Source organism: Phaenicophaeus curvirostris, chromosome 1 (genome assembly GCF_032191515.1).
Source record: "Phaenicophaeus curvirostris isolate KB17595 chromosome 1, BPBGC_Pcur_1.0, whole genome shotgun sequence".
NCBI classification, from domain to species: domain Eukaryota; kingdom Metazoa; phylum Chordata; class Aves; order Cuculiformes; family Cuculidae; genus Phaenicophaeus; species Phaenicophaeus curvirostris.
This window is the reverse complement of record NC_091392.1, coordinates 130,590,041-130,605,635: the sequence shown is the minus strand read 5'-3', so window position 1 is coordinate 130,605,635 and position 15,595 is coordinate 130,590,041. Positions and strand designations below refer to the sequence as shown.

Here is a 15,595-nt window from a genome sequence, read left to right as displayed (position 1 = left end):
CTACAAAAGCAGTTTTATTCCCCTCAGCATTCAGCAGTGGTCAGGTATGGTTGGACTCGATGATCTCAAAGGTCTTTTCCAACCCAGGGATTGTGCGATTTTACCTTTTCCTCCTCGCACCCTCATGGAGCGCCTCCCAGCTCCTGGGAAGGGGAGCCCCCCGAGGGGGGCAGCCGCGGGGGGAAGGGACGGCGGGCGGACCGGGGACGGGGCAGCGCCTCCAGCGGCGTCTGCTCCCACGGACAGACAGACAGACAGACAGTCAGACAGACAGACAGACGCCCCGTCTCCCCCCACGGGGACACTCCCCCCAACCTCCGCCTCGGCCGCGGCCCCGCCACCCGCGGGCGCGCGCTCGAGGGCACGTGGCGGGCGCGGGCACAGGCGCGCGCGCTGCCCTCCTCCCTCCCCCCCCCCAAACCCCCGGCCCCGTCCTCCCATTCACGCGCATGCGCGGCGGAGGGCGGCGGAGCTGTCCGGAGTGCTGAATTTATAGCGCGGTGCGCTCCCGCCTGCCTCATTCCGGCACAGGCGCCGGGGTTCCCCGCGGCCCCCGCCCGCTCCTGCCCTCCCTCCCAGCCCTCCCTCCCTCTCCCTCTCTCTCTCTCTCTCTCTCTCTCCCCGGCAGCGCCGACGCCTCCCTGCCCAAAGAGGGGAAAAGGAGACCAACCCAATAGCCCCACCACCGTTCATAAATACTGATATTCAAAGCGAAAGGGGAATAAAACATACTGGGAACAGACTGCTCTCTGCACTAATGATGCTTCTCGTGTAGTTGAGTTTCCTCTTGTTTTCCTTTCCTTTTTTTCTTTCTTTCTTTTTTTTTTTTATTTTTTTCCCATTACCAAAAACGAGGCAGGGGAACGACCAAGTCTGATGCTTTGTCTCTTCTGTGCTGGCTGCTGGAGATGAGCCTAGGCTTGACCTGACCATGATTCCAAGGACTGGCACTTCTTTTTTACCCCCAGTTTGTAGAGATCCAGACCTTCTCTTTCTGATTGTCAAGAAAATTAAATTATTGCTGAATTTGGGAATCTAGGCAGCACCAGCTTACTTTTTCCCTACGTCTCTCTGGAATAATTTCTGGGATATTTTCCAAATCATCACAGAAAGCAGGAGGAATGAACCGGCAGCTAGTGAAAATTCTGACAACCTTGTTTGCATTTTTCTTAGAGACAAACCACTTCAGGTAGGTGATACGACTCTATGTGATGGTTTTTGTCAAAAGGTTGTGGAAATCATAACTATAAAGATACTATGTCACATTAACCTAGTTTGCTTGTTATATTTGAGAGTATTTTGTGTTCATTCTGTATAGGCTATCCCTTTTACACTCAGAGACTCGTTGCTTGGTAACAAACACAAAAAATAATAATCTCAAGTTAGAGTGGTCTGTTTGCCATTTCTCTGATTCAAAGACATGCTTTTTCACTGATTATCAATATGGATTAAAATGTTTTCTTCAATTTTCCTTGAGCAATGCAAATTCTTTGCTCCCACTGGAGATTGTTTAGGAAGTTGCTTTGGTTCCCTCCTCATCAAGCTTTGGAAATGATTGAACTGGTTTTGTCAGGGATGTAGTTATTTGCAATTAGAAAACCAGTCCTCTGATTTTGGGAAAGCCCTGGATCAGACCAGTATTGTGCTCACATGTGATTGTCATTTCTAATATTTTTTTCTTTAACGTTTGATGAGCTTTTGCATCAACTCTTGACTTTTTGTAGTACCAAGCAAACAGGTCAGTCTTATTAACCAAATACCATTTTAGCTGATATTCTTTTTATAGTGTACACTGCTGTGTATCTACATGTACACATATAAAATGTTTTTATAGGAGTAATGAGGTTTATATACAGTGACAGAGTAAAATAGGGTTTGTATTTGAGTCTAGGATCACAACAAAACTCATAACTAGTGATCTCTGAAGGAAAACACAAGTAATTTGTATGAGGACATACATTTTATAGTTTTCATTATCCACAGTGAATGTTTTTAGTGTTGAAGGATGGGATATAGCTTACTATTTGTTAAAAATTTATTTTACTTTGTCATTAACAAAAGCAAAAAGACGCAATCACCCTCTGTAAGTGGAAGCTGAAACAAATGCAGGGAATCACACTACAAGAATTTACTATCACCTTGCCTTTCAACAGTTCTGGTGCTTTTGTAGAGGGATAATGATTTTAATATTTGCTTCTCATTTCTGATGCTCACACATATATCTAATTTATTTATACTTGTATATGGATGGACAAAAGCCTCCACCCCCAACCACTCCTGAAACTAAATGGTTCCCTTTGGGCAAATATTTAAACAGAGAGTGGTTAAGACGGCATAGTCACTGGATTACTTTTAATGTAGCTCAAAGATTATATTGCAACGTAGATACGATGAAATGGGGTATTTAAGAATCGGGACAATGCTTTATGATTAAATCTGTGTCTCTATACACCAAATACGACCATTTAATCCTAGTTTCTTTTTCCCTGGGGAACAACCATGGGGAATTCCTAAATTCTCTTTTGTTGCAATATTTAAGATGCATGCAATGTGCTCTGTGCACAATGTTCCACATGCATGATATGGTACCAGAAGTTTGCTCTCAAATCCTGCAAACAAGCAGTGTGTTCCAAGAGCTCGCATATAAATACAAGCTGGTGATAATACTGATAATTTTTATGACTCAATGTTCATTGGTAAAAAACCACCTAAAATCAGATGTGAGTGACTCTGGAAACCTTTTTGTCATATTGAGGAAGAATCCAGGCACTCACTAGCATGATTTAAGTCTTTGTTGGATACCATCTGCAAAAAAAGGATTTTTTTTTGCATCTCCATCCTTTGCAACATTAATAAAGCAAATATTTGTCAGTGTTGCTCAATGAGTGTTGCAAGTTATTGTTTGGAAGTTTAAGACCTCCTTAAACCAGTGTTAATATGTAGTTTGAACAGCATGCATGTAATTAAAGCAGCGATACGAAGCATGATACCAAAGTCCTTGTAAGATTGGTCTACATGTTAAAATGAAGAATAAATTGAGTATTCTAAAGCCTTAAAGCAGTAATAAATTTCTTTTTAAAGCTAAAGGACTTTTTCTGAATAGCAAATTGTCCGTTCATACTACCTTAAGCTCATTTTTATTTCTATATTAAAGTTTTCAGATGGAAAATAGACTATATTTTTCTATTAAAATATTAATTGCAATATTTACTGACTTGAGACAATTTTATTTAGTGCTATAATTTCTCCATGACTTGAATACAATACAAGCTAAATATTAGCTAATGGTGGCTAATAATTTATTTAGGACGACTTTCTGTAAAGAACATGATTCAAGATCTGGAAAATCCCCCTCACAGACCCTGTCTCCTTCAGATTTTTTGGACAAATTGATGGGAAGAACATCGGGGTATGATGCTAGAATCAGACCAAATTTTAAAGGTAAGTTTTTTTTAATTGATTATGTTTTGAACAAATTGTAGGTCTGAGAGTTTTTCCTCTGGGTTCTGATTCTCTTTTTCAATGACTTCAGTTTTTCGGTATGATAGTGTCATGGAGATCAGTTGATCTATAGAGAGGACTAGGAGAGCAGTGTAGGTAATAACAGTCCAGAGCTTGAAACCCCTCTTTTCACATGCCAACAATATTTAGCTGTCAGAGGTTATTTCTGAAGACCTTAGTAATTCCACAGTAGTATGATTCCAGGTTCCACACTAAAAGCAATTCTGATGGCTTGTTCCTGAAATTTTTAGGCCATGAAGACAATAACTTTAACACTTCTCTGCTGAGCTGTTGTCTTCTTTATGGCAGTGAAAAGGTCTATGCTTTTGTTCAACTTGAAAAAAATAAAATGTTCTTCTCCAAGATAGGGAGATAGGACTTAAGGTATAGACACAGCATATTTTATCCTGCAAATGTTGACTAAATGATAAGAACCAATTTCTCGGGATCACTATGAAATATAAAAAACATATTCTGTTTGTCACTTCCATGGCTCCTCTCTTTTCTTCCAAAATTTGGATGGAGTTGTGGAGACTCACCAGCACCATTCCAGCACAAAGAAGGCTGTGGACTAGAGGCTTCTTTTGCAACCATTACTATTCATGGCAAGCTTTCCTTGCTGTAGTCCTGTAAACCCCTATGGAAGTGAACACAGAATGTGTTGCGGTTCTGGATGAAAGGAGCTAGGAGCGAAGTTTTCATTGCAGATATTTAGCCTTACTGGAGAGCCCTATAATTCCCCCCAAAACTGGCTCTTCTATGCCAATTTAAAGCTCAGAATGTGGTTTGACTTTGAAAAGTGATAAAATGCTTCCTTCCTTAACAAATCTGATGCCAGCGTACACTTGGACTCATAACTACTGGCTTTGGTCTCTGAAATGCACGTTTTCATGTATTTCTTTATTAAGCCTTTTTAGTAGTGCTGTGAAAGTTGGTAAAGTCTAGAAAAAGCAATCACTTTTTAGCCAGTGAATGAACTGTTAGCACAGAAGCAGCTCACATGTCAATGAGAAAAGCATTAATTAAATTTAGATCAAAGATCGCTTTCTACTCTCTGTACCACATGTGCAAATTACAAGATTTGGAACAAAGTGCCTTTTCTGACTGCTTCCTATGCCTGAGTGAAGAGGAGCAGCATAGCACGGCTTTCAGATCCAAAGGTTTGAAAGCTGACATGCTAAAGAAAGTCTAGTCAGGGAAGTCTTAAGTTTGAATTTCAGAACGTTTTTTAAAATGCTTATTGAGCTCCTGAACTGGAGTCTACATTTGCCTGTAGTAAGTAATGTTGCATTAGGCTCTCAAATTTATTTTGTGCATTTGCATGAGTATCAATGACATTTTTAGAGAATGCAAATGAAGGCAGAATTTGCCTGAACTGAGCAAGGTAGCAATCATTAAAAATATTATTCCTGCATTTTATATGGGAGGGACACCAAAACAATAATTCTGCTTCGTCTCTTGTAGTTAAGATGAAACCAAGGATAGTAGCAGTCCCTGTTCATAAGGCAACTTAAAGACACTTTTTTATTGCTCCATAGTATGTGTCTAAAACCATTTTGTGAAAGACACAGGAGGAGAAAGATTCACACCTTTTCTCCCCTGATTCTCAGTTGGGTAGAGCAGGTATGGTGTGCATGATGTAGTACGGTGTGTGCTGAGCTGTTTGACAGACAGTGCTCCTTTCCAAGTCCTGTGGTTTGTTTGTGTTCCCAAAGCGAAGCTGCTGCCTGGTGACACCTGTGAACTCTTAATGGCAAAGAATCTGCTCTTTCTTGGTTTTGATTTTTTTGTTAAGTCACTTTCCAGAGCAGGATGGTACTTTACAGCAGTTAGAAATGATAAACACATCTTCAGTGTTTATTTCGTAACTCCACTCTCCTGGAGCTCTTAGTCTTCTGGTGAGGGGTCTGAAATGCTTTCTTTTGTTTTGCTATATTCCTTTGAAAGGTATTTTGCGTATCAGATTTCAGAACTGGTCATGCAGTTCTAAACTTCACATCATCAGTCAAAACCTTGTCAGTTTATAGCCATTTTTATTAGTCAGTATGATGCACACCCATGTTCTAGTTGCCCAAGCTTGTTAGCTTTGTAAAGAAAGTTGAAAATACTTATCGTTCTATATTGCATACTTTTTCATTTTAAAGAATAAAAACTACAGCTGCAAAGAAGTGGAAATAAATTTAGGTTGCATTGAGTTAAATATTATAAAGATATTTTTTGTACTGAGCTTTTTATTCTGGCCATAATACAAATTGTTTTGGTTTCTAACCTTCATTAATTTCTTAGAAAACTTTTGGGGAATATAGGCTATTGTACAGTACTCATATTCTAAATCATATAAATGTATGTATGTATGAAATGTTGAATGTATGTTAATATTTGTTTCTTGTGTTTCACCAAGATATTGTGGATCAAGATAATTGTGCCACTACCCATGCATTTGTCCAGCTTTTTCTGCTTTAGAACAGTTACACAGCTGTCTACTACTCTACTGTAGGCATTTTAAAGTGTCAGAAAAGTCTGATTTCATGGAAAGGTAATTGAGTAGTACCCATTTATCTTATACCATTGATTATGCAGTAATTAAATATACGTTTATGACTACTCTGAATTACTAGAAAACAGCAGCTATTTGATTAATTTGTGGAATAAAGGCTACACATCCTAAAGAGAGAGGAAAATGCAACTTACTAGAACAAGGTGTTTTATCCTGATAAAGCATTTCATCATTAGTCACTGCTTTACTCTAATTTGCTCTTGTGAATTAGAAAATAGAAGAAGATAGTGGGAGAGCAACAGGTGAATATATAAATATTTAGACATCAACCACAGGCTCGGTTTTTGTTTTTGTTTTTTTTACAACAGTACTGTATACTGCAGGATCCTTTCTTTTTTGTTATCTTTCTGTCTTACACAATCGTTTGAAAGCAGAGGAGTAGACTTAATGGTTCTTCATGACACACCATGTAATAGAACACAAAATGACCAGACACTGAGAGGGACTGTTCCTCTGATGAACAGCCAGAGGGAAGTGTCAGACTAACTACTCTCCAAATTGCGTTCTTTAATCACTATCTGTCAGGTACTTAATGCATACCTCTTCATCTTACACTTATCTTTTATTGGATTGAAGTAGACTAATAATTTGTGTAAGGACTTTTAAAAGTAAATATGAAGACTGCAATTTAACACTAACTGAAGTCTCTGAGAGACTTTCTGTTGACAACAAACATACGCTCTTGGTCCTATGAATTGACTTGCTGTTTTTTTCTTTAACCATAACATCAACTTAGCATGGTTTCTGTAAAACAATAGAAAGTAAAACCTGTATGATGTACTTTTAATCTGATAAATATTAATGTTATATTTTTTTAATGGAAAAAGCACCAACAACAATCCAGAGCAGTATCTGTATTGTCTCCACTCCTCACTATTTTCCTCAGGAAGGCCAGAAATAGCAGGATAGGGCACCTGTGTTACAAAACTAGCAAATAATATGCTTTCTTTCTGGTAGAAACCAGGGATGGTGAAGTGGTAGGTTAGTGTGTGTTCTCCTCAGTCTCCCTCAAGAGCACTGTATGCAATACCATGATACAAAGGATCAATCATAGAACCATAGAATGGTTTGGGTTGGAAGGGACCTTAAAGATCATCCAGTTCCAACCCTCCTGCCATGGGCAGGGGCACCTTCCACTAGATCAGGTTGCTCAATCGTACATCAGCTTGATCACAACTACAAACTACAACTTAATCACATGAGATGTGGGGCTAATGGAAAGTCAGCTCATACTTAACATTTCCTAGGAGATGTTGACCTTCAGAAGTTAGTGCATTATTTCCACTTTTTAACATCTTCCTTTTATAAAGCTACTTCAACTATAAACATAAGATAGAAAACTTTATCTACAGGCATTGCTATGTCCTTTATGCAAAATACTTTAAGTAGTAAAGTGGTTGTCATGCACTGGGTGGAGAGAAGGGGAATTTGTCACCAAGAGCTCCAGAACTAGGTTATCCTTTTGGTATGGAAAAGGTTTACAATGAAAATGATAGTGATTTTCTTTTGTGTTTAATTTCATTGTATGTTTTAAGTACATTCTTTCCCATGAAGTCATTATTTGCTAAGGAATATCCTGATTTTTATAGAGTTATATGGAGGTATGCAGCAACAGTGCTCATTAATGTTACGTTCATCACTGGATGGTGCAATGCAATATAAATTAACTTGCTTAAAAGGTGTTGTTTCTGAACTGAGAGGTTAGAGGAATGTAGTTTGGGGGTGTAGTGGCTGCAGTTGTAAAAGATTAGTCTGTGATTACAGTGGTGTAATGCCATTTTCATGCCAAGTCAGTGGGTTTATATCTGAATAATAAACAAATGGACTAAGTAATTTACCAAAAATTAGCTTGACAACTGTTACAGGAAATGGCTTATACACTTAATACTTTAACTCCTTGGCAGCAAGAGTCAGTTTTCCCCATATGTTCAAGCCCATTGCTTACTTATTTGGCCCCTGAGTTGACCAGTAATGAAATGCTTCAAAAAGCATGAATAGAAACCACTGAATGACATTCAAGGGTGAAATTAATGGCATCAGGCTTCATAAATAGAAGCTACTTGTATGTCTGTGCTATCTGTGTCTGCAAAAGTTGACCTTATGTCTATATGGCACTTCACAATACATACCCGTTGAGGAAAAAACTGTAAATACATATAGAAGTTGGAAAGCCTACCTGAGAGAGGCTGCAGGGCTGCAGTGATGCATGTTCCAATGATTAACAACCTTCCCAAAGCCAGAAACTTCACTTGCTAGCAGCTTCTGGCCATGAAGTCAAATGTAGTGAGTATACTCTACTGGGCTACTTTACACACCACTTGAGCCCGTGATCGATGGACAATCAAATCCCATTCAGGCACAACAGCATGCAGTAAGGAAGTGCACACACTATTGGTGCATTCCAGTTGTAAGTTACGGGCTGAAGGTTGATTGGAAGAGGAGGAAGGCTACATGGCCATTTTTTGGATGTGGCCAGGACATTGCATTCCTTAAATATAGCTTGCTTGAGAAGTGCAAACATCCATTATTAAGAAGGTATGCTTCTGGTTTATTTGCTGCCTTGAAATGTATCTGCAACTTTGTGCTGCTTTCAGATGAAGCTGCATACACACATATCACTGCACAATTAGACACTGCATGAGGATTTTTACCCACAGAATACTGGGTTTGTTTAGTTTTTTTTTTCATTTTTGTTAAACTACAGAAATGTAGCTAAGGAAATTATATGCACCTCCTGCCCTAGGTATGCACAGTTTCATGCAGAAAACTTTTTAGTGCAGTTGTGTAAGGATCCTTGGAATTGTATTTCTTTTAAATTTGCTGATAAAGAGGGCTGTGGAACTCGTTCTTCTGTCCATCTTTCTTTAATTTGAGGTTCTTTCCTAGAACATGAGTAGGGAGGGGGAGTTGCATGGCCAGTTATGTCTAGGCTTTGAGACAACTGGGGCCAGACAGCAAGCTCAAGCAACCCCCTTGATAATCTGTGCAGCTTAGCTGTTTGAACATTCCCTGGATCTCTTTCTGAGTTTCCCACTGCCAGCTTCATCCAAAAGCAAGTCAAAAAGCTGAGAGCATGGAATAGCGTAAGCAAAAGGCAACCAGTGCCACATGGCTTCCAAGCTGAAGATGTGTCCCTGGTCTTCTTTTATATTTAAATGGTTAGCCACAGTGATCCATAATGTATTTGGTTGTTTCCTTTATTCAGAACCAGTGATTTAATTAAGAGATATCAATAGATTGGACTGTTGTCATGGAATATTGGTCTGCTGCTGCATAAAGTGCCACTGGAATTTATGCAAAACAAATGTCAAAGCAGAGCCAAAGATCTTCAGTATGAAAGCAGGAGACACTATTGTTCTGATTGTGTTCTAATTTAATTGTGTTTTTTTCATTACATCCAGTGTCATTTTTAGACTTAGATTTTCTATATAGTCGAAGCCAATGCCTTAGGGTCACTCATTAAGCATCTTGTTGTGTTTCAGCTGTCTTAGAACACGCAATTTATATGTATGTAAAATATATAAAAATGTGCACACTTAATTTACTATAAATATACACGTCTATAAACTGCAAATCTATTACATATGCTTATATAGTAACTGGGAATATTCAAGCATAAAGCAGAAATGTGCAGTTTTATTACATAGACTCATTATCTTTTTTGTCCCCTCTGGAAATATGAATATAAACCTCTGATTAAGTCATCAGAAAGTGTACATTTGATGGTTCAGCTTCCAAATATGCATTTCATAATCTTTAAGAGAGATGAGTGATTTTAACAGACTGTAAAGAAGAGTTCCCACAGTGTTGCAGTCAGGGTGGTATGGGGTCTGACACAGCTCTAAGATGAATGTCATACAGTGCATAAATAGTGACCTGCCAATGTTGTAGACATGAAGTCCATGGTTAAAATTCAAGATTTACAGTAATATAGAGGCCATGATGCACAATCTGACCAGTGTAGTTCATGAGAGGGAAGAGCCTTTCAGTCCTCAGGCACTGCAAGAGTATGAAGACACATTAACTCCTCGTTATGCCTCAGCTGCATGTCAGCAGCTGGGAAGAGTGGAAACATAAAAGCTTCACAAGACAATACAGGAAAAAAGTTTTTAAAACAGGACTTGAATGGAGTAGAAGTCCATAAAAAAAAACGCAAGCAAAATCCCCATGACATCTCCCACCTACCTGCTGTGTAAAGTTGACAGTGCATTACTGTTTTGTTTTTAAGTTCCTCAGATTCTCTGAGTTCTGCTCCTGATCATGCCTGGAACTGCTGCAGGCTGTCTCACTTTCATAGAATCATAGAATAACCAGGTTGGAAGAGACCCACCGGATCATCGAGTCCAACCATTCCTATCAAACACTAAACCATGCCCCTTAGCACCTCGTCCACCCGTGCCTTAAACACCTCCAGGGAAGGTGAATCAACCACCTCCCTGGGCAGCCTGTTCCAGTGCCCAATGACCCTTTCTGTGAAAAATTTTTTCCTAATGTCCAGCCTAAACCTCCCCTGGCGGAGCTTGAGGCCATTCCCTCTTGTCCTGTCCCCTGTCACTTGAGAGAAGAGGCCAGCACCCTCCTCTCTACAACGTCCTTTCAGGTAGTTGTAGAGAGCAATGAGGTCTCCCCTCAGCCTCCTCTTCTCCAGGCTAAACAACCCCAGCTCTCTCAGCCGCTCCTCGTAAGGCCTGTTCTCCAGCCCCCTCACCAGCTTTGTTGCTCTTCTCTGGACTCGCTCCACAGCCTCAACATCCTTCTTGTGGTGAGGGGCCCAGAACTGAACACAGGATTCGAGGAGCGGTCTCACCAGTACCGAGTACAGAGGGAGAATAACCTCCCTGGACCTGCTGGTCACACCATTTCTTATACAAGCCAAGATGCCATTGGCCTTTTTGGCCACCTGGGCACACTGCTGGCTCATATTCAGTCGGCTGTCAACCAACATGCCCAAAAGGGGGCTTTGCACCCCTTTTACTTCTTAGCCAAATTCAGACTCTGTGATGAGGCGCTACTCTACCTCCATTTGCCTGTAGGGACCAGGTGTCTCAGAGCCTGCATTATATTCCACAGGAAGGGTGTTCCTTTCAGGGTGAATCTCTGCTCACTTAAAAAAAAAAATAACATAAATTCAAAACAGGTTCTATATGTGGCCTGCCTTCCTCTACAGTATATAGATTTTTGGTCCAGTTTCCCCTCATCTTAAAATTGAGTTCAGTGTGTGATCCCAAGGACTATAAATGATTCCGAGTGGCACATTTTGCAACAAAGAATTGAAACATCACTAAGCTAGGGAGAAAATATAAGGGGAATATGACTTTTCAACCTTGTGATGTAGCTGCTTGTCTGAGGGTGAGAGCCTTTACTCTTGACTGCTTGGATGTGATGCAGAGAAGCGACTGTTGTAGCCATTACCCCTTAGGGGCAGCTGATTCAGCTGTTACAGAAGAAGTTGTAAGGACAGGGATTGGGAGCCAGCACTTTTCTCATGCTTAAAAATGCCCCGACCACTAAGATACAAATGTATGTTGAGTGCACTTTCTTTTTCCAAGTGTTGTATCCTAAGTGCTTCGCTGCACAAATTTCTGGGTTCAGTAGGCTATCCAGACCTAATAAATATTTTTAAAAGTGACCATAGCTGCATTTCAGGATGAAACCCAACCTTTCTGAATAGGAGACGGTGACAGATTTCCCACCCCAGTTCCCAACAAATCCACAAACTTGTAGCCTGGGAAGTGCAAGTCTGCATCTAATCAATCTGAGGCAGGCATAGAAGATCTTGAAAAGGACTTTTTCTGCATGCAACCTCAGCATTTTGTTATGGGCTGTAAAGCTGGCTGTGTTTTAAAGGGAAAGACTGAAATTCTTTAATGCTTTTTCAAAGGAAGGTCATGTATGTTGATTTGGTAGAAAAAACTCTGAGCTGTGGACCCTGAGTGAAATACCTCAACTTTTCTGAGAAGTAGGGTTTCAGGAGGTCCCTCAAAGAGCTTATTGTGAATTATTTGCTCTCTGCAAAGGGTGCCTCAATTTGCTGAAGCATTGTGCTCTGCCCATGGACATGCTCTGCCCTTCAGGTTCCTCCATAAGGGCCTAGGTGTATGCACCAAAGTATCAGACACTGCAACAGCTTCTACCTGTCCTGGGGCTGAGGTAGTTTTTGGCTATAGCAAACAGTGGGCTGTCCATGGTAGCACAGCAATGGTATGATGCTTTCCTCCAAGAATCTAATAAGGCTTACCTGTGTGTTTCTATGTCCAGAGCCAGGGACTGCATGGAAGGAACTGGGACTGTTGCTGTGACTAGCTGAATTGTGGGCATGTTCCCTTAAAGAATAGTAACTGATATTTAATTGATATACACGGCATGAACAAACTCATTCTTCCTTCTTCCTGAGAACATGTCTATATGTTAACCCCCTTGCTTTTGTGCTTGTGGAAATAAAAATGAGCAGAAGCTAAATGCTTTCCTTAAACAAACATAGTTAGTCAGGCAGAAACCTAGGATTAAAATTTACCAGATCAATACTCATTATGTTAGGTTGCCTTTAATGACTACATTCCCAATGTGTGCTGTCTTTATGTCTTCATCTTAGGCTATAAAACTGTCTTATCAGGACCACTCTTTATTATGCTGTTTACTATAGATGTCTAATAAAGAGTAAGTCCTAGATAATGAATAAAGTAACAGTGACACTTTGGCAGGAATGCTGCTCTAAACTCACACTGCAATTTAAAGCAGCTGTTGGAGAGAGACATGCAGATTACAAGTGTGGGGCCAAACCAGAAGCATATGTAAAACGTTTTCTTTCACTAGGTGTGAAAGTAGCCTATTGCCTCTGCATCAACATAACCACACACTCTTCCCCCATGCCAAACTAAAATGCAGATGTGGCCAATCTACGTAAGGGCTTCAGGCTGCAATTTTTCTTTGCAGACAGTGATATCCCATCAGATGGAGCAGTCTGAGATGTTAGAGGCTTTGGTTAGTTTGGTTTTAGGAACCATCCTAAAATTAAGCATTTAGGGGAATATTGTAGGTCTTCATCTCTATGCACCTAAGAATAATTTTTCAGCAATTTGGTGCCATACACCCGAGAATACTGATTTTGTTACACTTCTAAGGTGTATTTTATATGGGATAAAGCATACATAATCCATTAAAAACCGATTTTAAATCTTCTTTTTATAAAATAAAAAGTTTGACTTAGGAAAGTTATAAACAATTAAGGACAGATGTAACCCAGGCCAATAAGCTCCTTAGTGTGGATATAGTCTCATTTGGATGACTTCGTAGAAGACTCCTACTCAGCATGACTGTTAGTGGTAGAAACCAGAAAAAGACCATACGCCGTTTCCCTGCAAAATGCTTTATGTCAGCAGAGTTCTGAGCCTACGTGAAAGCCATGTGATGCTCCTCGCAACAATGCAGTAAGCATTCTGCACTAAAGAGCTGATAATTTCCTTACAACAGGTGGTTTGGTATCAATAAAAAAGTAAGCTAGTCAGTTTATAAGATGCTTATTATCTGGGCTATTGAAGAGTTCTCATTCTCTTCCCCATTCTTCTGGCCATTTTATACATAAGAACTGATGACTGAAAAAAAATGTTGATGAAAGACACCGAAGAAGTGGCTTAACGATGTCTTGGAATTAAAAGACAAAATCTTTTGGGGATTCAGGATGTGAGAGATCATATAGGAGTTTCCCAGAGGGAGAGGGGATGTGTGAAAGGGAGGAGACAGGAGGCTGACCTAAACATGCAACAGATCAGCTCATGAACAGAGAGTGAGGGGGAGGAATTAATTTCAAAGTAGTATTCTCTGCAACTCATATGGAAATGAGTTGGACTATAAGGAAGTAAAAGAATGGGAAGTTTCCAATAATTGAAAATCTTGAAAATAAAAGGAAAATTTTATCTTATTAGTGCAAAATGTTGAGAGCATATGGGTCTGTGTGTCTCTGAATGGTTGCATATTGCCATCTGTACCATCCCCTGACCACTTCTGTTGTTGTTTGTCCCTATGCCTGAATCATCACATTTCTCTAAACCCCATTGTTCATCTGTGTCCCATGTATCATTTGGTGTATAATTCCCTAGCAGTCACGAATCAATGTCTGCTCAGTAACATTCGTCACCCAAACTGCTCTTTTTCTTCAAGTCCTGTATATGGCTTCTGACAGTGAAGCAAGGAACATTATGGAGACTTTAAAAGAAAAGATGGAAGAACAGTGAAATCAAGTGAATGTCTGAACTCGGAGGAACAACAAAAAAAAAAGAATCAAAATCGATTCTGAGACCTTGCTATGGCCACAGGGAAAGGTATTGACCAAGCCCTGGTTTTGAGACTGTATCTATTGACTTTCATATCTGAGCTTCCATTGATTTCTGCAGCATAAGATCAGAATCATGGAGAAGGAACAAAGTAAGAAATATTTCGAGAGAACGGAAAAAAGTACCATTTTTTAAAATAAATGTTTTGAAGCCAATATGCTAGCAGAATGAAACTGTTCATTCTGACTGAAAATAGAAGCCTAGATTGGTTGACAACATTTAAACATTATTATTAATACTTTTTTATCCTTAAGTAGATCTCCCCTCTTGCCTTCTGTTCTCAATCAACATTTTTGACCTTGTGGTTCCATGTAGTCCTTTAGATGAGCTGGCTGGCTACACTGACTTCATGGAGCAGTATTAAAAATAAGAATATCCAGGAGGAGTTTGATTGGCTCTGTGCTAGAGTTTCAATATCATGACTAGAGATGTAATACCACTTTTAACCACACTGAGGAATATTCCAGACATTTGCACACATTGCATTTTTCACTTGCCAATCAGCAGTGAAAAGCTGTCTTCATTAATGCAAAGCAGCCAAGCAGTTTCTCAGAATCAGGTGCGAGGCGCATCTGTGCTACCCGCTCCCAGTGAAGCTGAGAGCCTCTGCCTTTCCGTTTGCTCACTTCAGCGAACACTGTTTTACCATAAGTAGAGAAGTAGGTGCTTGGATCTTTTCATGTCATAAGAAAAGCAAACAATTCAATTTACCCAAATACTTCCCACTTCTCTGTTGCATCGGAGGAAGGAAGACTTCAGAAAGAGATGTCTTGCAGTGAACTGCTTGTCATGACTTGGCACGGAACTATTTGGAAGAATAGTAGAGAGCATAGAGAAAAAAATAATTTCATGGGCATATGAAGAATAAAAATATTTATTTGGATATTTTCAAAGCTGACATATACACTAAGTAACTTTGCACTATATGCTTCAAGTTCCAGTTGGAAATTTCCAGAGATGGGATTTCTGATACATTGTCTTGTAGATTTATTTCCACAGACTTTTTTGCCTGTGGAAGGCTTTAGCTCTGGGACTGGCTGCACTCAGTCACAAGTATGACTGAGGCTTGTGCAGAAGTATCTGAGCTAGCTTTCAAGTGATTTGCTCAGAGGTGCTCTGTGCTGCATTGAGGTGGTACGGAGCTCAGCACGAGCTATAATGCCTGAGATTAATTGCCTCCAGTGAATTCCAGCCTGCCATAACTACA

At 40.0% G+C, this 15,595-nt stretch overlaps 1 protein-coding gene across 9 annotated transcripts in view; it reads left to right on the top strand.

The window, feature by feature from the left end:
- Positions 1-593: 593 nt before the first annotated feature.
- GLRA2 (glycine receptor alpha 2) overlaps positions 594-15,595 on the top strand; it is a 131,752-nt gene continuing 116,750 nt past the window's right edge. For 8 of the 9 annotated variants that reach the window (XM_069874818.1, XM_069874810.1, XM_069874781.1 and 5 more), the window contains exons 1-2: positions 594-1,189; positions 3,308-3,441. In XM_069874818.1, the coding sequence (XP_069730919.1) occupies positions 3,412-3,441 (30 nt within the window). In that variant the 5' untranslated portion in view covers positions 594-1,189; positions 3,308-3,411. Of the gene's footprint in view, positions 1,190-3,307; positions 3,442-15,595 lie in introns of those variants that run through there. The other variant, XM_069874827.1, reaches the window with a different exon arrangement.